This window comes from Pungitius pungitius, chromosome 11, assembly GCF_949316345.1.
Source record: "Pungitius pungitius chromosome 11, fPunPun2.1, whole genome shotgun sequence".
In the NCBI taxonomy this organism is placed as follows: Eukaryota; Metazoa; Chordata; class Actinopteri; order Perciformes; family Gasterosteidae; genus Pungitius; species Pungitius pungitius.
The window spans coordinates 14,234,637-14,255,438 of record NC_084910.1 but is presented as its reverse complement, the minus strand read 5'-3'; the positions used below and the strand labels follow the sequence as shown (position 1 = coordinate 14,255,438).

Genomic DNA, 20,802 nt, shown 5'->3' with positions numbered 1-20,802 from the left:
ATGGCAAAGTGTCGAGTTTGCACAAAGAGCCTCGGTCCTCGGCTGCTGATCCTTACATCTAGATTAGCCGTTATTTTTTCCTTAGCTGCTCGTGTCTTCACAACTTGTAGTTTCACCCCGTCAGCAGACTCAAGGCTCCAGCGGGAGAGCATTTATTGGCCTATAGACTGCATTGTGGTGGTTGTTAAAAAAAAAAAAACAGCGTTTATAGACTTCTGGGGAATATGTTTCTCCAATGTTTTTTCTGCATACAGTCCTCATCTCTGTCTATATGGTACATAATGTGCTAGGATTGTGAAACTTTACCGTCCCCACTGTTGATAATAATAATAATAATAATGACTCAAAACCACCCTTATGTTATGTGTTTGTTTAAATCTTCCTTTGTTCCCTCACTTAGAGCCCTACAGTCCGGCGGTGTGGGTGATGATGTTTGTCATGTGCCTGACCGTAGTGGCTGTGACCGTCTTCATCTTCGAGTTCTTCAGCCCCGTGGGCTACAACCGCAGTCTCCAGAACGGCAAGAGTGAGTGATGGATCTCGGCCGCCTGTCTCTCCCGGTGTGATGGATGTGGCTGCATTGCTGTTGCTGCATGGATCAAACAGATAATCTTTGAGCACACTCCTGGAATTTGGTTACAAGACTCCCGAGTCAGAACACAATCTGTTCGCATGATCATTCCCTTTTTGGTTTCTGTTGAGTTTGCTTCCTTGCTCTCTGATTGGTCCGTTTTCACATTTTCAATCCGCTCCCCTGAATCCTTGACTGCGAGTGTGGGGAGAAGGAAGTTAGACCTACAGTATGTTGAACTGCATCCAAGTATCCTCGATATTGAAACAGTCATTTATTATTCAAGAGCATAGTTTGTACCCCAGTGATATTGAGTATGCGTGATGCCTCGGTCCAATACCCAGCCCAACCCAACAGACTTGCCTATTTTACTGCATGACTGCTGCGCTCTCCATAATTCTACCTCTCTGTCATCCTCCCTTAAAGCCCCCTCTTTCATTCTCCTCTCTCTCCTCCTTTACTCCCATCCTATAAAGGAAGGAGTATTTGAGCCCTTTGAATGGGGATTTACACCATGTGGTTTAATCATTTGTAAGATCACCTATAGGAGATTAATTGAAAGCTGCCATCCTCGAAACATATAGTCACCATCTTTGAGTTTCCGTATCAAAAAGCCTGCAAGATGTATTAATACACAGTAAACCTTTTTTTACAGATCATTAGGGGAAGTTTAATTAGAATCAGCTGCTTTATCTGCACTCACTACTGAATATACTATTGTGCGGTGTACTTGCTCGATTGATGTCTAGATAAAAGGTATTGTATCGAGCATTCATCACGTTCTCTATGTCCTTTCTTCCTCTTTTTCCCACTTCATCATTTTGGCCAGAGGTCGGAGGGTCTACCTTCACAATAGGAAAGTCTGTATGGCTTTTGTGGGCTATTGTCTTCAACAACTCCGTGCCAGTGGAGAACCCCAGAGGAACCACTAGCAAAATTATGGTGCTGATCTGGGCCTTCTTTGCTGTCATCTTTCTGGCCTCCTACACGGCTAACCTGGCTGCCTTCATGATCCAGGAGGAGTACATTGACACGGTGTCTGGCCTCTCGGACAAGAAGGTACCTCATTGCTGGAATATTTATAACAAGTAGGGAGAGCAGAAGGAGAATTAAAGTCTTAGAGTGAGCCAAATCCTGAGCATTTGAATGTTAAATTGATTAAAGCACAGGAGTTTAGAAAGGAATGAAATCTCAATTCAGTTGTAAATACTACTTTAAGTCCATAGACTTGTCCCACAGACTGTATGACTGTGCACAGAGGGAACAGAAATAGGTCAGACAGATTGGTGCACAGCCTGCTGAGTCTCATGCACCTTTCGTCTCCCTCCCTCGCCTCCCTTTGCTCCGCTAGTTTCAGCATCCCGAGGAGCAGTACCCACCTCTGAAGTTTGGCACGGTGCCCAACGGGAGCACAGAAAAGAACATCCGCTCCAACTACCCAGGCATGCACCAGTACATGGGCAAATACAACCAGAGAGGGGTGGAGGACGCTATACTTAACCTCAAGGAAGGGTCAGTCTGATGCTACATCTGCTTGCTCACGTCCTTCTAAACATGCATTCACATGTGGGTTAGTTCATAAGGTTAAGGAAGTTGTTACAGTTGTTCACGCTTCCGTCGGACAACATCAACTCACATTGGTATTTAATTGTGACATGACATTTGGGGCAAATGCCTTTGCCATTCCAACATGCCATTCCAACACCGATTGTCTAGCTTTTACTTTTACCCCTGTCTTAAAAACATTCAGTGCAAGCAGCATTTTGATGTATATATATTACATATACATACATATATGGTACATTTGTGTACCATATATGTATGGAATCTCTATCACCCCTCACGTGTTGAATAATCCCAGTTTACTTTATCCTGAGCCTCTCATCATTTCTCCCTCCCCTTTGCTTTGGCACCACCGTTATAACGTTGTGTTAACACGCGCATAAATGAGAATCTCTGTTCCTCAGAGCTTATCTTACGCTTCCTCTTACGCCTCATCTGCCTTCTTATCTTACCATTTCTCTCTTTTCTTCCACTCTCATTCAGTCAATTCTTTCCCCTCCCAGTGTGCTTTCTCCACGTGTCTGTATTTAAACTTTATAATCCTCATCAGTTCCTGGCTCTTTCCCACGTCTTTTCCGCCTGAGGTGTGTAAATCTTTCACCCCCCCTTTCTCTCTCCCTCCCTCTTTCTCTCCCTCTCTCTCTCCCTGTCACTGCTCTCTTTGCACCGTATAAATCCCCATCCTCTTCCCCTCCCCCTCCACCTCCCCAAGCACCATCTTCCTGCTCCCTCTTACTCACCCTGATCTCAACCTTATTTTATTCTCCTTGTGTTTTCACTCTTTCCACCGAGGCTGCTTTACTATTCCACCTATCCTCCCTTTTCTTGTTATGATTTAACTTTTCATGCCCTCTTTATCATTCTGAGCGCTTGTCTGCAGTACATTTTTGCACCATAACTTTCTTCTCAGGTACATTGCAGCGATCCACCTTTACACCTCCTCGCCCTGCCTCAGCCGGTCCCTCCGCTCCCTCACTCCCATTAAATGATGATTGAATTCTCCCTTACAGGAAACTGGATGCTTTTATTTATGATGCTGCAGTATTGAACTATATGGCCAGGAAGGACGAAGGTTGTAAGGTGAGTGCTAACCCACGCAAGCGATTTTCATACTACAGTCCCGTTGGTTCGTTTCTTGGTCACGCTTTTGTATTTAACTTTTTTCTATCTGCATACTGTCCTTTTTTTTCTAAGGTGATGACCATAGGCTCGGGGAAGGTTTTTGCCACCACAGGCTACGGTATCGCCCTGCACAAAAACTCACGCTGGAAACGTCCTCTTGACCTGGCACTGCTGCAGCTGGTGGGAGATGGTGAGAACCGTGGGGAGGGGAGAGAAGAGGGGGGAAATAATTAGAACACTTGAGGGGCAAAGGGAAGGTTATGGGTAAGACGACAGCAGAGACAAACAAACGACGCAGCGGGCACAGGCATGGGGGGTGGGGGGGGGGGGGGGGGTGGAGGATGCAGGGGGTAGATGGATGAGAGGATGTTGTGAAGTGGATGCTGGGAGTACAAGGTGTGGAGAGAGCGATGGCTGTAAGGTGTTTCAATTGTGAGGGAATAATGGAGTGTAGGAGGGGGCTAATGGTGATGGTTAAGAGGTTTGTAGGTATCTACTAGAAAGGTGGGGAAATGAAATGGGAGGTGGGGGCAAGGAAGAATATTATTTGCTGGTTGCAGACATTGCTGAAATGACTTGATTCGGTTGGTGAAAATGAACATTACTGTCCCCTGTTTTCCCTTCTCCTAATCCATCAGACTTTCGCTCTCTTTCTCTTCTGCCTGGTTGGGTTTATAAATGGAAAATAACAGGATTTATGTGTGTGAGTCAGGGTTGCAAAAAGAGATGATCACAACTTGTGTGGTGATTTACACACATTACGGATAAACTGATTCTGACTCAGGAAGGGAGAAAAAACACCAGAGAAACACCTGAAAACACCCTAAACATGAAATGAGTGCACTGAAACAAAAACAGGTGTATAATAGAGATCAGATAATTGATTGTTAATAAATATAGGAGCGTGATTCATTCACTGTCAGTACACTAATGCTCGTCATTTTACAGTCCGCCACACGCATTTGTTGTCTCAATCGGATGCTGCTTGTTTGGCTGTTCCTCGTGTTTTAAATCAGCTTTGCTTGTGGCGTGGCGGACGAAAGCCCTTTAGCGGTGTCTGGCACACGGACCCTTCGGCAGCTTGCACACTGATTCGGTGCCAATTTGGTGCCAAGATCTATTAAACAAGACCGGTGTCTGGAGCTGATTTGTTGGACCCAGACAAGGGTGTGCGTCTGTGAATGCGCGTGTGTCCAGGAAAGCAGGGAGCCCAGACACCCTCACAGTGCCGTGACTGTTGTTGCCTTTACTCCGTGGCACATTCCCTCGTTGTCAGTAGCAAAAGCTCTTAACAGCAGCCGTGTGTGCTGGATGGATCTAGTTTCAGGCTAGTGTCGAATGCTGAGGGTTATAGTTGTAGGCAGGTATTATTGGAGTGGATTACTAAAGAAGAGGATTAGTTTGTTTTGATGTAAGGGGCCGTAGTTGGGGGGGGGGGGCTGTCACATTAAGGGTGCCCTCGAATGCTCAACAATCGCCCTGCGGCTCAAGGATTCGGCATCGCACCTTCAGCCAAGCTAAATCGTGCCAAAGTGTTACATCATTATGTACCGTGCCATGTTGAATCATATCATTTTACAACTGCATTAGAGGGGCACAGGAGAGTAGTGCGCCACTGCTTTGTCAACCCTGGGAGTGTATTGTTCTCCTCGTTGCTGCCTCTGGTGATTCATAGCACGGCTTTACAAAAAGTCCATTGATCGCACTACAACTTGTATCGTGAAAAAAAGTCAAAACTGCTGAGTGGGAAGATTTTCCTTATCCTTTTTATCAGATATTTTTTTGCACAGTGTCAGGATTTTGATTCCTCGTATATATTATTCAGTGAATAGATATTTGAGAAAATGGGTTTGCAGTTTTTGGCTGGATGTTTTTTTTTTTCAAGAAATCTTGCAATGAATTCCCAGAGGTTTTTCATGTTCTGATAAAAGCACAGGATTATACAGGTCATGGTTTACTTCTCAACAACCGCGGAGCCCATCATCTCTGGACGTGTCTAGCTTCACGCCATACCTGGGAAATGCAAGCATGCCTGCATGCACTTGCACATTTACGCAGACACACTAATACAGTTTGCGGTGCGCCGGCTCTGCCTGACCTGACCTGCCAGAAACGACAGAGGTGGAGTGTGGATTTGACACACCTGTCAGATTTGGCAGGGCTGAGCTGGCTGCGACTGAGAGGCAGAGACAACTACCGTCCCCGAGGCCCAAGGGGGAGGGGAGGGGGGGGGTGGGGGGGGCGAGAAACCCACCACAGTAAGAAAAGAGTGGGATTCTGAAAGAGGGAGACGCAGGAGAACAAGATGAATCACTGGAAGTCAATGGCAGGAAAGCCAGGAGATGAGAGCTCACGGCTTAGAAAAAGGATTCGACGGGGTCTTTTGAAGTCGAGGACAGACATAAGAAACCTGTTTATCTTTCCTCTTCACCGAGACACTTGCTGTTTTCGCATCAGGTTCCTGTTTGGACACAAAGCTGCAACTAAAGGTCAATGGCACCGTTGAATCTCTTCAATGGGGTTGTCCGCGGGAGACCTTTTGTGCCTTGCAATGCATGTGTGTATGAATGAACGTGAGACAGGAAGTGGTTACCTGAGTCCGCCAGCGGGCTGCAGTGACACTGTGTCCATCTGTTGCTGTAGCTGGAGGCAACGGCTGATTGGCTAATGATGTTCTGCGGGAGACCATTAGCCAGATCACACGGATGACTAGGTGGGCTTCATCTACTCTACGGCAAGCACGGCTAATGATGGAAAAGCTAAGGCTTGAGTTTTTCTGCAGAGCAGTGTAGTGTTGCGAGGACACGCATGACTTGTTGGCTTTTAAAACCTGCTTTCACAATTCTTACATATCTTTTACTTGTCAGTAAAAATGTTACATCATCAGGGGGTTCTTTTGGAGCACGCAGCTCTTTAATTCCATGAATCCAGCGGCGCATCTTCTGGCTGTCCATCGCTATGGTTACACCAGCAGCCCGTTCAGCCAATCAGAGGTTTAGCAGGGCAGCTTGGACTCGGCAATGAAAAGGCAGAGTGGTGGGTAGAGGGGTCTTGGCTGGTTCCTTGTAGTTCATGGAATCTTGAATCTCCCAGAGCATACCACTTTGATGGAGATTCTGACCATCCCTCCACCACAATTAAATGATTATGATCTTCTCCTTCTGCTCTGTCCCTTCTCTCTCTCTCTCTCTCTCACATTTCTTGCCATTTTTTCTCCCCTCATCCTCTCCAAGCTGATGAGTGTTCCTGCTGTTTGTCATAATGACACAATCTCAGCCTCTCGTCCTTCCCTTGTTCCAGCTCCCTCTAACCCTCTCTGTGTCTCTGTCTTATTTCCCTCGATGCGTCCGTGGACGGGGAGACAATACCGCTCCCTCCCTCTTTTTTGTGAGACATTTCTCCCAACTCTCTCATTACCCCTCTCCCTCTCGTCCATGCTTGTTCAACCTATCAAACCATCTCACTGGGGCTCCTGGTCTCTGCTTCTCCTCTCCTCATTTACTCTGTGTTACAACGTTGAGATTAGGTTGTCTGTGCCATTTTATTTCTCAGTGCTACTTTATTGTTTTGGACTTTCTCTCTCTGTCTCTGGCTCCTTTCTCTTTGTTACTTTGGACACAGTGCACCTTTTTGTATACTGACCTGTGACCTTGAGAAGTCACATTGGATAATGGGCAAACGGCAACCCATACCGTAGACCTGTACTTTAGTGCTTATTATTAGCCTTTCTGTCTCCTTGCTTGGCCCTGGTCACTACCTATTGGCCCTGTCTCTATCTCTCTGTCTGTCTGTCGTTCTACCTGTCTTTCTCTCTAACCTTGAAATATCCCTTTTATCCTTTACTTTTACCACCTATAAACCTCATCCTTTTCCCTTTTCATGTTTATCTTCCCCTCCCCATCCCCTTTTACAGATGAGATTGAGATGCTGGAGCGCCTTTGGCTATCAGGTATCTGCCATAATGACAAAATTGAGGTGATGAGCAGTAAACTGGATATTGACAACATGGCTGGGGTCTTCTACATGCTGCTGGTGGCTATGGGCCTAAGTTTGCTGGTGTTTGCCTGGGAACACTTGGTGTACTGGAAGCTTCGCCACTGCATGGCCACCAGTTCTGGCAAATTAGACTTTCTCCTGGCAATCAGCAGGGTAAGTGTTTTGGTCTTTTTCAGTGTGTGTGTGTGTTTGTATTGCACTTTTTGGGACTGGCACAAAAAAATATCTTAACAGTTTTTCAGACATTCTGTTAGGCGTATTAGAAGAGATTGCCATTTTCTGTGCTAATGTTTAACTTTTAACCCATTAAACCTATTGAAACTGTAAAGGGACAATATTATTGGAGCAGGAATGTTGTACACTCACTGTGTGCTCATGCCTGTCTGCCCTTATCTGTTACTGAATGTGAGTGCTGGAAAGTGTGAGGTCCGGGGTCAATTCAATTCCACTTTGTCAATTCGAGAGATTAATTGAAATTCAATTCCGTTCACACCCTGGATATCCTGTCCCTTTGACAGTGACCTTGACAGAAGCAGTCCCCACCATATGCATTGGATATTTGTAGCTTCACTGACAACAATTTTTCACCCCTATGGTCGTAATTTATGTAATTCCACTAACCAAACAATGCACAACTGTACTATTAATAGGAATAGATAGCAATCTTGCATTTCTTTAAAACTGAACTTTAATAAATACACAACCATAATGCCTTTTGTAGATGTGTGGAACAATGCCCTGCATCTAGGTTTTTGAATTTATTTGCAAATACTGTTAATTCCTCCATTTAGATTTAATGCATTCCGTATTCTATTCAACTAAATACAATTTATTTCATTTGATTTTGCTTTGCTTTGCTTATAAACTCTGTTTACTCTGTTTCTCTAACTCTGTGGTCTTGATGTGTTCTCTCTTTTCCTCAGGGCATGTATAGCTGCTGTAGCTTTGAGGATGAAACAGCACCAGGTGGAACAAAATCTTTGTCCACTCATCACCACACAGCAATGGTTACAGTTCCGTCCCAGCCACACGTTGTCTCAACAACCATGACCAATCCAGTCATTGCCATGGCGCAACAGCAGCAACCTCCGCAACAGCAGCAACCGCAGCCCGTCTACAAAACACCTCTACCGGGCTCTCCTCCCACCGTGGTGCATTCTGGGACAGCACTGGGTCCCTCCAACACCCCCATTGCTGGTGCGCCCCTTCCTTGCTCCACCTTCCTGCCCCGGCCAGACCGCAGACTGGCAGTGGTGGATCGCTGGAGGCTGCCCAAGTCTGCTACAGCCGCCAACCCGATGGCTGTAAGGGGGACAATCACTGACATGGGACCCTTTGCTCAGAAAGTCCCACCAAACTGGGCTTCAACAGCTGGAGGGGGTTCGGGACTTGAAGGCTATAAAAGATACTATGGTCCCATTGACCCTGAGGGACTGGGGCCCTGCATGGAGCAGCAGGCAGGGTCCCAGACCCCCAAGACTATGCCAAGGGGCCACCCCCAACCCCCTCCAGCCAGTGTGGCCTTCTATTCAGAGAAGGGCATGGACCACGGGGTGGGGAAGAGGGTGGTGGGAGGTGGCAGTGGAGGTCAGGGGAAAGGGGCCGGTAAACCTCTGGGCACTCCCAGATTGCCGCCTAAGAGTCAGGCCCCTCTGCCTCCTACACCCCCGCTGCCACACCCCTCTCCCCCTCTCCCCTCATCCTTCTGGAGGAAGCGTAGGCCCAAGAAGCCCAAAGAGCCCGGAGGGCCGCTGTATGAGAACATTCTGCCCCTGGGGCAGAGGGGGGGAGCACGAGATGGAGTGAGGGAGGGAGGAGGGAGGAGGGCACGCCCCCTCTCTCCCCCGCTCTCACTTCCTGTGCCAGTACCCCTCAGCCCCTCTTACACCCCTCCTTCGCCCTCTGCATCTTTGCACTATACGTCCTCCACTTCTTCGTCAACCACCTCGTCCACATCCACGTCCTCGTCTGCTTCATCCTCGCGCTCCACCTCTCCCACCTACTCTTACAGCTCCTCCAGGAGCACACGGGACAGGACTGGAGGAATAGACGGAGAGGACGATGATGACGATGAGGAGCTGACGGAAGAGTCCAGCCTCCTCCTTGGCCGGGGGAGGGACAGGGAGCGCTCAATTCTTCAGCCTCGTTCCCTCAGCCATGGGCGCCTGCCGCCACCCATACCCCCCAGGAAACCACGCTCATCCTGGGGTGACAGAGAAAGGGATCGAGAGAGGGAGAGAGGGGGAAGCCAACTGTCTCAGCTCCAAGAATGGTGGGCAAGCTGGAGTGAGAGGGAGAGGAGTGGAGTGGGCGGAGATGCTGAGAGGCAAAAAAGGGAAAAGAAAAGGAGGAAAGAGAAGGAGAAAGAGAAAGAGAAAAAGAAGAAGAAAAAGAACAAGAAGAAGAAAAAGAGGGAAGAAAGGGAGAGAGAGCGAGAGAGGGAAAGAAAGCGGCGAAAGGTGAAAAAGAAAAAGAAAAAGGAGCTTAAGACAAAGAAAAGGAAGAAATCAATTGGGGGAAGACGCTCAGAGCCAGAAGAGGGAGATGTAGAGCCAGAGAGGGAAGGGGAGGTAGAAGGAGACAGAGAAGGAGGAATACAAGACTACTCTTTCTCTACGCAGTATCGTAACACATTTGGGGAGAAAGGACGAGATTCATGGGAAGGAGACAGGGAGAGAGGAAGGAGGGAAGGAGATGATGGCAATGACAGGGAACAGGAGGACAGCAGCAGAAGCAGGGAGAGGCGTCCCAAATCCTCCCGTTCGCATTCTAGGCATCTTATACCCAATAAACGTTACCCTAACCTCAACAAACTCCCTGCATCCGTGAAGTTTTGGGTGAATGGAAGAGGTGATGATTCTAACACTCCTCCAGCTTCCCTCCACCCACTCCTTCCGTCCTCCAAGCGGAGAAGAAGCAGCGGGATGGACAGAGACGACAGTGGGCGAGTTGGAGAGCGGCGTCCTCTGTTAATGCATTATGAAAAAGATAAAGCACGGACAAGAGAAGGGCTTTCCTTCCCTGAGTGGGAATCAGAGGATGACGCCGAAGACGAGCAACAGGGGGACCGGCAGAGAGCGAGGGAGAGGGTGGGAGAGAGGGGAAAGAGAGCAGGTAGGGGGGCCGTGTCTGAGTCAGAGAGAGACAGGGCCAGGGCAGAGGACAGTTATTCAGACGATGGGTCGTCAGGGGAGTTTGGTCGTTTTGAAAGATATTGGGAGGGAGGTGCAAGGGGAAGCAGCGCGGGGATAGGGGGCATAGGGGGAGGAGGCTGGTTCTTTGGCACCTACCCCTCCAGAGAAAAAGGGGGCAGTGTCAACAGTCGGGATGATTCGTTGCTGGGAACGCGGGCCGAGGGGTGGATCGGTGCTGATTTCTGGGGGCCAGGGACAGGAGTCGGTTGGGGCTCGGGGGGAGGGAGTGGAGGGCTCGGCTCACAGTGGCCGCCACCCCCCCCGGCCTTCCCCCCTCCCAGGAGATACTGGTCTATGGACAAGATCCCCGTGAAGGGTGAGAAAAAGTGGAAGAGTGGAGGAGGGAAGAGCAAGGTACGAGCTAGAAACAGTCGGGGGGAAGCGGGACAGGCCACCATGTGTTCCTGCAGCCTTTATCCCCAACCGCACCCTTACCCACATCCCCGCAGCCACTCGCACACCTCCCACTCCAAGCGAGGAGCCACGGCGCTTTCCCATAGCCAGGAAGAGCTTATCCCCCACTGCCACAGCTTCAGCGGCGGCTCTCGCCCCAAGCCTCTGCCCCCGAAGCCGGATTCCAGTCAGGCCAAATCAGGCAGCCAATCTAACCTCAGCCTCAGCACACAGCCCACAGACCATCCGCCTCAGCCCTCGCCGTCGCCACCGCAGCCGTCCATGTCGCCCACCTCCCTGCCGATGCCCATCCCGCCTCCGCCCTCCTCATCCTCTGTTTCACCACCAGCAGGGGCGGGAATGGTCGGCCAGGGCCAGGCACAGGCTTCGGCCAGTGCCAAACTCCAGTATCAGAGACTGCGCTCGGGGCCGCAGCCAACGAGGTTCTACTCCCCGCACCTGCCGCTCAAAGCCAAGAGCCTGTGCTCTCGCCGAGGGTCGGCCCACTTCTCCAGCCTGGAGAGCGAGGTATGACAGGGGGAGAGGAGAGAGGGAGACGTGGGAGCAAGCACCACTGCTATTGAGAACCGTACTGCCGTGGCAGCCGGAGCCAGGGATGACGCCAGAGATGTGGCTGCTTTGGTAAACATAGGTAATCAATTAGCGACCATCACTGCGGGAACAAGTGGGGACGGTAGTCGCGCTGCTAGCAGTGCTCTGTGTGAGAGCGACTCCACCGCCACCCGCTCCATCGTAAGCGTTCTCGTGAGGGCGACGGTGAGACGCCACACCAGGGTGAGCTACATCCGTTTGGATGGTTCCCATGACGACGAGAGCGAGGGCGATACTGCATCACCGGGGGCGGCAGCAGCTCCCGGACTTATTCTCCGCTCAGAATTGAGCTTTGTGATGTCATCTTCGGTTCTCCTCCCCTCCCCGAGTCACAACTATGGATAAGAGTAGTCTCCAGCTTGTGAGTAATGATGTCATGTTTGTACACACAAACACACACACACGCCCACGTACACACTCGCAGTACATGCTCGAAACGTCTCCCTCCCTCTGGCTTTGAGAACACACCTCGGTGGGACGTGGACAGACCCGCCCTCTCCCAAAAGATGCCAGTGTTTAGTCAGTAGACTCTGGCTGCCTGTCCTCGCGGGCTGTTGGCTTTTGAACTGGATTGTTGGACTGCTTCTTGGTCTTGGAGAGACTTCCCCCTCTTCTTCCCTTTTGTAAATCAGTTGATATGAAAAGCAATGCAGTCAGCTCCCTCATGCACTCTGCCTGATCACCTTTCACTGGGCAGTGAGGACAGTGCTAATTATTAGCCCTTCGACCTGCTTTGACACCGTCAGACCCATCTAGCTCTACCCCAGGACCATCTACGTGATGTCATGTTTTACTAAAAGACCCTTTTCACCAAGCAGATTGAACAGGAACCTCCTTCTCCTTCTACCTGTTGGAGCTTGTCATGTCTCTGTTCCAACCAGAGCTCGAACACAGCTGAGATTCAAAACGTTTGAACAACAAACTGAACTTTAAAAAGAGAAATAACAATAACAACAAAAAAAGACATGTAGCAGATTTATTTTTTGTCTGTCTATTCTTTTCTTTCTTACTGAGACTTTTCTCCCCATGCCCTCTTTTTTATTCTATCAATATATGTCTCTCACTGTGTTAGTGTTTTAATAAAGAGGAGGCTGGATGTGGCTTGTGTTGGAAGTGGGAAAGATTCAAGAGCGGTGCCAAATTTCCACTAAACAGCTTTAAGATTGGTTTCCAAGTAATTTGTTTTCATCGATAAAGCAGCGTCTCTTCTCTTCACATGTAAACAGTGCATAATTCCCCGTCATGTTAGTGAATCAAGGGGATGAATGGTGCAATATCTGCAATTGGCACTAGATGGCTGCATAATATTAAAGGGCGCTTTGGAGACAATTGTGCAAGAGGCTCGTAAGTTTCATAATTGTAGCTACATTATACAGAGCAAACGATTTGCAGCTATGAATTTTATTATTTTTTATAAAAGTGGCCCGTCAGGATTTATTCAGAGTAATTATTAAAAACCAAGTGCAGTGCAATGTAAAAGCTCTTAGGATATTATTGTATTTCACTATATTGTACCTTGGCAGAGTTTGTAGATGATGGATTATATGAAGCACAACGTTCATTGTATTTTACAAACATCCGTACCACAGTTGTAACCGCACAATTTACAGGTAGTATAACATGCCGATGTGTGGAAAACTATTCACTTGATGTTAACTCATGTTGTTGTTATGGACAATAAAATTCACTGTTTCTAAGGTTCGAATCACAAAGTCCCACAGATGAGTGAGGTAATGATCTTGTGCTTTGACTATTTCCTTTTGGCAAATAAGACTGAACAATATACTGTGAATGTTTAACGTTCCAATTTGAGGTGCATATACAAGCTGAGACTTGACTGAATGCAGCCAGTAATAATTCCTGTAATCAAGATCATCAGATGACTGTTTCACTTTGAGCAATATTCCCACCTTCAATGTGACAGCGATGCAATGGCACATCTATTTGCATCTGAGATGTTCTAATTGTTTATAGGACATTTGTTTCAGCAAGAGTCAGATGTTCACATCTTCACTGATTTTTCTTTTGGGTGGATTGTTAAATCTAATTTGGTCAGATGTAATTGAAATGAATGAGTTAAAGTCCACTGCACCTGGCTCTGGCTGACCAATAGGAATACAACATGCTATGTGTTCAAGGGAGGGTAGTGAACTGTGGCATTTGGGCCTTCTGTGAGCTTTGCCAAAAGCCATCAACTGTTGTGCCAAAATTGTGCCAATGTTGCCAACATTGCGATGCACACACTCCATTTTCCACCTCCTTTCTCACACTAAGACCAGCCACAGCCAAGCTCTTCTTCTATTGTAGTTGAATGTAGCTTTGACATGATGTAGCAAAAAAACACCTATTTTAAGTCTGTGTAGCTTTTTGGATGCTGTTGATAATGGCTAGGAGGAGGGGGGTTGGGGGAGGGGGGTGTTGACCTGCTATGTGAGGGACTGTACGTTGTGTTTGTGCATGTCGTCACAGATCGAAAGGTTAGTTGACCTTCTCAATTCCCCTCATTCCCCTTTGCCTTTCAATGAAAGCAGGCTGTACCTTTGATCTGCACATGGATTGCTTTTTTTCTAAGTCTGCGTGGGGCAATATTTTTTGAAAAACAACATCTAAGAACTTTTTAGAGAAATGCTTTTGCTGTTTTCCATCCTTTGGAAAAAGCCCCAGAATCATTGCATGTTTAGCTGAATGAAATCAAAGAGATTTGCGGTGGTTGGGGCTGGGGGGGGGGGGGGGGGGGTAGGATCCAGGGCAGCCACCTTTCCGTTACGTAGTAAGCTCGCTCTACTCCCAACAGTGGAAACCACCGCACCAGTTACACTGGTTCCTGTGCATTAAAGCACAGTCATTTTTTCAACCAATCAACAGGGCTTAAACCTGGTATGTCATTGAGCATTATTGATTTCTATCGAGGCGCTAATACTTAAGTCTGTGACTGCATGAACAGAAGTGACTCTTAAAAACCCTCTGGCTTATTTTTTGTTTTATTTATTTTTGTTTTATGCTAAGAAAAAATAATATATTAAAATATACTATGTTTTTGAGAATGTACCATGTTATACTGTGATTTAACTGAGATATTTTATGTATTCAATTATCATTTGAATTATATCATTTATCTATAAAGAAATATATATGTACAAATAAATATATACATATATATACATACAGGTGTATATATATATATTAAGTTTGGTATATTTGGAGGAAGTGTTAGATGAAATAGTTTTAAATGTTTTAGCTTTGTAGCGATTCTAGACACTGAAATCATTTTTGAATTTCGACTCCTCCTATATGACTGTGAAGACATTAGTGCCTGTGACAAAAAAGACAAGTAAAAGTCTAAACTCTCTATTCATCTGTATCTACTATAGCTATCAGTCTTTCACTCCTCTCGTACTACCTAACATTACTTTTGACACTCGCTGCTTTTACCCATCAGTGTGTTTCTCTCACACGGTTTTCTGTCTCTTTTTGCTTTCTCCTTTGTTGCTCCTTCTGGTTTCCATTAACAAGCATTCTCCACCTTAAAGTTTGGTGATCATATGGTGATCACACCACTTTGTTAATTAACTCGCCCATTGACCTTTTGTTTTTTTCTTTGATCATTTTTCTTTTTATATCAGCTCATTCCTCTGTCTGTCTCTCACTTAGCAAAAAACAGAGACCAGTAGATACTGTGTTCTTGCTCCTTTTGACTGATTGTTGATGATGATGATGATGATGATCAATTAATTGATTGATGAAATAATTACTGAACAATGTTACTATTACTTATGTGACTGAATTGTGTATCTGACGACCATGCCACTGTAGCAAGTCTGGGCTGTACCACACCACCAGCGGGCAAATGAGGCCACAGTTGCTATGGTGTTGCCATGGTATTTCCATGGCGTTGCCATGGTGTCCTCCGCACCGCCTCCACCTGGTGCCTGCTGGGTAATATAGCATAATGTCCTTCACTTTCTCCGAAGCACTGGTCAAAATCTGCCATGCTCCTCCCTGCTCAGTCCCGACCTTAACCAGTGCGTGGTGAAATACTCTAAAGCTCCCGTCGGAAGAAGGCTGAGGGGCACAATGGTGGTCAAGTGTCTGCTGTCCATGCTGATCTAGACTGGACTGGTTTGGCTTGAAGTGGCTCCGATAACGTCTTGCTATCGTGTTGATCGCCAAATCTGTAAATCATGGGTTTATGCTGCCCTGCATGTAATCCCAAAAGCTCTGTGTCACTAATAGCCTCAAACAAGTCAGGACGCAACGATGTCTTTGCCTGTGTATTTCCAGTATTGAAAGTCTTGAGAGGATACATGCCATTTACTGCATTTGTATTGCATGAGCACTAATCATTTGAAAAAAACCCACTGCAGCATGGTTCTGTAATACTCTCCTTCACTCCCCCTCTGCTTTTTTTCCTCTACTGCTATTTCTCAAAGACTCATACACTCACACTTTGCTGTGCATGCATATTTAACACACAATGCGTACATCACTCAGCCAATGATCCTCATCTTCCTCCAGCACTCACTAAGCTGCAATCTAAAGCTACTCCTCAAGTAGTCCGATCATCCCGCACAGGCACACGTGTGACACAATGCACGTCGGGCCGCACACACCAAAACTATATTGTGTAAAATAACACTTTGTTAGCGGAGGAAGTTAAGTACATTCACTGCTCTGTCTGTTTCTAGAGCTTGTGATATGGTCTTGCACTCTTTGTTTCTCACTGTCCTGCCTGTTCTGATCCATCAATCCCTGTTTGGGGTAGTCAGGTTCAATTTGTTTTTTCTTTGCTGACTTGCTCCTCTTTTGATTTACCTCGTTGTCCCTATCTGCTTTGATTTATCACATTTACTGTCTTGTTGAATTGTATGTACTGAACAGTCCAGTCCAGCCTAGTACAGCGTGCTCCAGGCCCGTCTAGTTTCTGAGTCGTAAGAGATCCCGGCGCAGCCTCAAGCTCATCCCCCTTTTTCTATTGGCCCGTCACCTGGGAAGCAACGCGTGTGGTGCTCCAGAATTCAAACAGGGTCTTCATTGGCGCAAGTGGCCGTGAATTATATCAAGGAAACACAGGAGTGCCACACGTCACACTCACCAGGTCCGGGGTCTGCATGTTGCACCATGCCAGGCTTATCCTACCACAGTGACAGGGCACATATACCCACAGAAACCAGTGTGTGTGTGTGCGTGTGTGTGTTTTCAGCATTGTGCAAGGCCCACTTCTGCTCTAGTAACCTCGCCAACACTACAGGCCTACTTATGGGTTGCTACGGCGGGTTGCTAGTGGGGTGATGTTGCTCCTAGCCCAGACTGGTCTGGTCTGCGCCCTAATTTAAATGTGTTAGTTTATTTGACATTGTCTGTCTGGGGTGGGGCTGGAGGGTCAGTGCTGCACTTACTTCCTGAGAATTGCTTCATAAAATATGATTCTCTTTAATTAATGCCAGTGGTGCTGTGTTTCCTTCCAGTTCTTTTGTCACGATTTTGATGGGGGGCCTTCAGATTTTGCCGTCAGGCGTGTGTGTGTGTGTGTGTGTGTGTGCGTGCGTGCGTGTGTGTGTGTATGTGTGTTTCCTTGGAAGCTAATAGCCCGTCAGAACTCTTTCAAAGTAAATTTATGGAGAGCTCAAAGAGTAGTTTCTTTGGCATTCTGACAGGAAGTCTTCTGCCAAAGTATGTGTGTGTGGTATTTGTGTGTGTGTGTGTGTGTGTGTGTGCATGCTTGCTTGCATATATTTCTCAGAAGTTTCTTGGTTCTTGTCAGACTTTAGCTTTGATCTGGCCGCAGCTGACCTAACATAATCCACTTCTTCTACCCTCAAAGAGAGCAACACACCTAACACTCGGCCTCAACTCTCAACACGGAGCCAACAACGGCTGAGTCAGAGCCACCCGACCAGCTACACTGCAAGAAACACATGTTTTTGCTGATCACAACATAAATTTAAACAGAGTTGACCCCAGTGCAGCCTCCTCTGAAGACATCTTTAGACCTGTTTTGAATGATATTTTAATTGGGAACCATTATTGGTGTCTTTTTCTTTTTCTTTCCTTGTGGTTGTTTCATCGTCAAACAGTGAAATTCATTCCAACTGAACAGAACTGCGTTCTTAAAAAACACTGCTCAACCATGCGTGTCGAAAACATCTAAACGCTACCTGACGCATGCTGTTGTACGAGAATGTCGATGGGGGGTATCAAATATGTTTTGTTCTGCTTCCTGCGTGCCTGCGATCTGCTAATTAGCCATGGTTTGTCAGTGTGATGGGCTAATGGCTAATTGCATTCTGAGGCCACCGTGTGTACATGCAGTAATTACTTAACGCTCTAATAAGATTGAGTTACGGGGAGCATGATCACGGTGTCCCAAAACACTGATCTGAGGTCGGTGTTATGCTTTTCTCTCTAATGGCCACGGTGGGAAAGTGGAGGTGATAAACGGATCCTTGATCTGCCACGTGGCGTTTCTATCACTCATCATTTATCTTAAAACCTACAGTTAGATGCCAGCGGGGATGGTGATTTGCTTTTTTAGCTTTTTTTTTAATGCAAATAAAATACAGGAAGTATACATTCCATTTAGCGATTGCTGCTCAGCTCTGCTTTTGTCTCGAGGTGTAAAATGCGCATTGCTCGAGATTGGACGGTTGATAAATAACTGCGGCCAACACAGCTGTCCACCTCTGTTCAACTCCCCACCTGCTCCATTCTTTGCCCCTCCAATTCCCTCCTCCTCCCTCTGATAGCACCGTGTCCTCCGTCAGCTCTTCATGGTCACACACACACACACACACACACACTCACACACTCAGTACAGTGACTTATGAGCGGTGTTTGGGGAATGAATGGAAGGAGTGTTCTGCGTCCTGGTGCAGCAGATTGATCCCATACTGATCTGCCCCTGGGTCCCATGAGATTTGTTACGCATGTCCGTGGTGCACAATTCCTCTCTCTCTCTCTCCCCCTCTCTCTCACTCTCTCTCTTTCTCTCTCTCTCTAGAGAGACACTAGCGCCGTGTCTTGCAATGCAGTGCCGTGGCCCTTGTGCTCACCCTCCATCTCTCTCAGTATTCTGCCAATATCCAGTTCCTCTTTGTCGCTCTGTTTTGATTTCCTTTCAATTCTAGTTCCCGTGACTCACTCTGTCCTTTCATTGTTCTCTGCTCTATAATATTTTAATTATATATCTAGTTAATCCCTTTTTTTTTTTAGATCTGTCTGTCCTTCCATTTCAACTGCATTGCACTGATCGTGTCTTTATTGTTTCTCTCACTGAGCTTTTGACACTATGGTCTTTCGTGTAATACGTTTGACTCTTCAGATATGTACAGAGTTCAGTGTACATCTGCACGCACTGTTATCACACACATGCAGTACATGTGGAGGGGGAGTTTGGTTTCCCTTTCATCATCTGTGCAGCGCCGCAGGCTTGTACAACCCATCGGCTTGATCTCTGAAGTTGAAAAAGAAAACCCACCCAGGAACTCTTTCATCTGGTGTGTTTTTTCCCCCAGCTTCTTTTCTCTGTCGCCGTTTTCACAGGAGCAGCACTGGACCAGGAGCCAACGTGCTAACTGACCCACAGCCGGCACAACACTGTTTGTTTTGTCTGTGTATTTAAGCGAGAGACAATCGTTTGTTTTTCCTCATGTGTGTGTGTGTGTGTGTGTGTTTCCATGTTTCCATGCTTTTCTTAACACTCGTTCAAAACAGGCAATCCGAGAAGAAGTTGTGATAATCGGTGACGGGTTAATTTGTTGATATTGTAAAGAAACAGCGGGAATGTTTATACACTTTAATATAAATACATGTATCCTGCTAGTATGTGTGGCTACATTGTGTGCTAGCAGTCCTTAATATATTATTGCAATCAATATGTTTGAAGCAACATTAACAGCACATCCTGGACAAAATAATTCATACATCCATGTTTGCCTTTGTGTGCGTGTGTCTGTGTGTGTGTGTTTGTGTGTGTGTGTGTGTGTGTGTGTGTGCGTGTGTGTGTGTGTGTGTGTGTGTGTGTGTGTGTGTGTGTGTGTGTGTGTGTGTGCCACCTACCCAAAGGCAATTCATCATAGAAAATTGGGATGAAGATTAAGATATCCTCAGACTTCACCTTGTTCTCCGCTCGCCTCATTATCCAATCTCCCCTCTTACCCCGAATCTCCTGCCCTCCTGCTTTCATTCGTCTCCCTGAGCACATTTTGTTCACAACCTTCTCTTCCACACCTGCAGAAGTAAGACGGTTTGGCAGCTGAGGCTTTGAGTCTTTTGTTAGTGTTTTGCACAAGCTGTGAATGCTAATACGTAACAGCTCACGTGCCTGTTTCACTCGTGTTAGTTGATGATCTATCGGCTTGGCGACGGCCCCGAGCTCATTTCGCTCAGGGCCTCGACCTTGACAGAGGCCTTGAGGCCCAGCGCACGTTTTTTCACAAGATGAAACAAATCCATTGGACAGCTCTAGCTGGACATTGTTGTTATGTAGGTAGATAACAAAAAAGAATCATCAAATGATAATATTCGACTTGTCTAGTTCCAGCGGTTGTTCTCCTGTTGCAGCTGTTTTCATTGGAAAAGACTACGCTACCCGTTCAGCACCAACCATCCACTGGTGAACATAGCGGGAACATTTCGACAATTATCGAGGGAAATATAAACATAGACATAAAAAGAAAGTCAATGTTGGATGTAAATTCATCGGGTGGTCAGAAACACAACGCTAAATGAATGACCTTCATGTTCCTCTGTTCCTTTCTGCTGTTGATTAGTAGGCAACTAAATGAAATCAGGCAACACCCGAAAACTACTATAACAACAACTGCAGATTCATTTTACTTTGTGTAAATGCTGTGCTTTGTTTTTCGCATTATATCCCTTTACACAATAGGCCAGGTTACACCAACAGCATGTTATATTAAACTGGTTTAATGTAGTCTCAGCCATTACATCACTCTCCTAAATGTTTGAATGTCCCTTTGTGAGCCATCCACGAACTCAGTGCGATACATTTGATTTTACAACTGTCTCTTATTTGTCCATAGGATTTCCTTTTTCAGCAGTATTTGTTGTTGAGAGGCTGGTCAGCAGTGAAGTAAACATTGAGAGCAGGCTTATTTGCTTGGGTACTGGGAGTCTGTAGGCCTCCCCCCCCCCCCCCCCCCCCCCCCCCGCCTGCCAAATGTCTCATCTGACTGGCGTGGAGGTTCGTCGCTCCCTTCCAAAAACGCGGCGGACCACTCTTCATTAAAGAAAGCAAATAGAAGCGCGTCCCCACTGAAAACCAATACAGGCAAACAGAGCCAATTGGTTCTGAAGAGACAAATTTAACAGGCGGATATGATTACCTCAGAC

General features: G+C 46.7%; 1 protein-coding gene and 1 long non-coding RNA gene across 2 annotated transcripts in view; one reads left to right on the top strand and one right to left on the bottom strand.

Annotated features, from left to right (window-relative positions):
* Nucleotides 1-13,152, top strand: part of LOC119198239 (glutamate receptor ionotropic, NMDA 2D) — a 38,714-nt gene extending 25,562 nt beyond the window's left edge. Inside the window, exons 10-16 of the mRNA XM_037455195.2 lie at nt 401-526; nt 1,401-1,630; nt 1,923-2,083; nt 3,145-3,214; nt 3,329-3,446; nt 7,170-7,405; nt 8,176-13,152. Of these exons, the coding sequence (XP_037311092.2) occupies nt 401-526; nt 1,401-1,630; nt 1,923-2,083; nt 3,145-3,214; nt 3,329-3,446; nt 7,170-7,405; nt 8,176-11,373 (4,139 nt within the window). The 3' untranslated portion in view covers nt 11,374-13,152. The remainder of the gene's footprint in view (nt 1-400; nt 527-1,400; nt 1,631-1,922; nt 2,084-3,144; nt 3,215-3,328; nt 3,447-7,169; nt 7,406-8,175) is intronic.
* On the bottom strand, nt 473-20,561 carry LOC119198252 (uncharacterized). The gene is made up of 3 exons (XR_005114500.2): nt 19,507-20,561; nt 3,399-3,433; nt 473-589 (listed from the first exon to the last, which is right to left on the bottom strand). It is a non-coding gene; the product is annotated as an uncharacterized LOC119198252 (long non-coding RNA).
* Between the last annotated feature and the right edge of the window lie 241 nt (nt 20,562-20,802).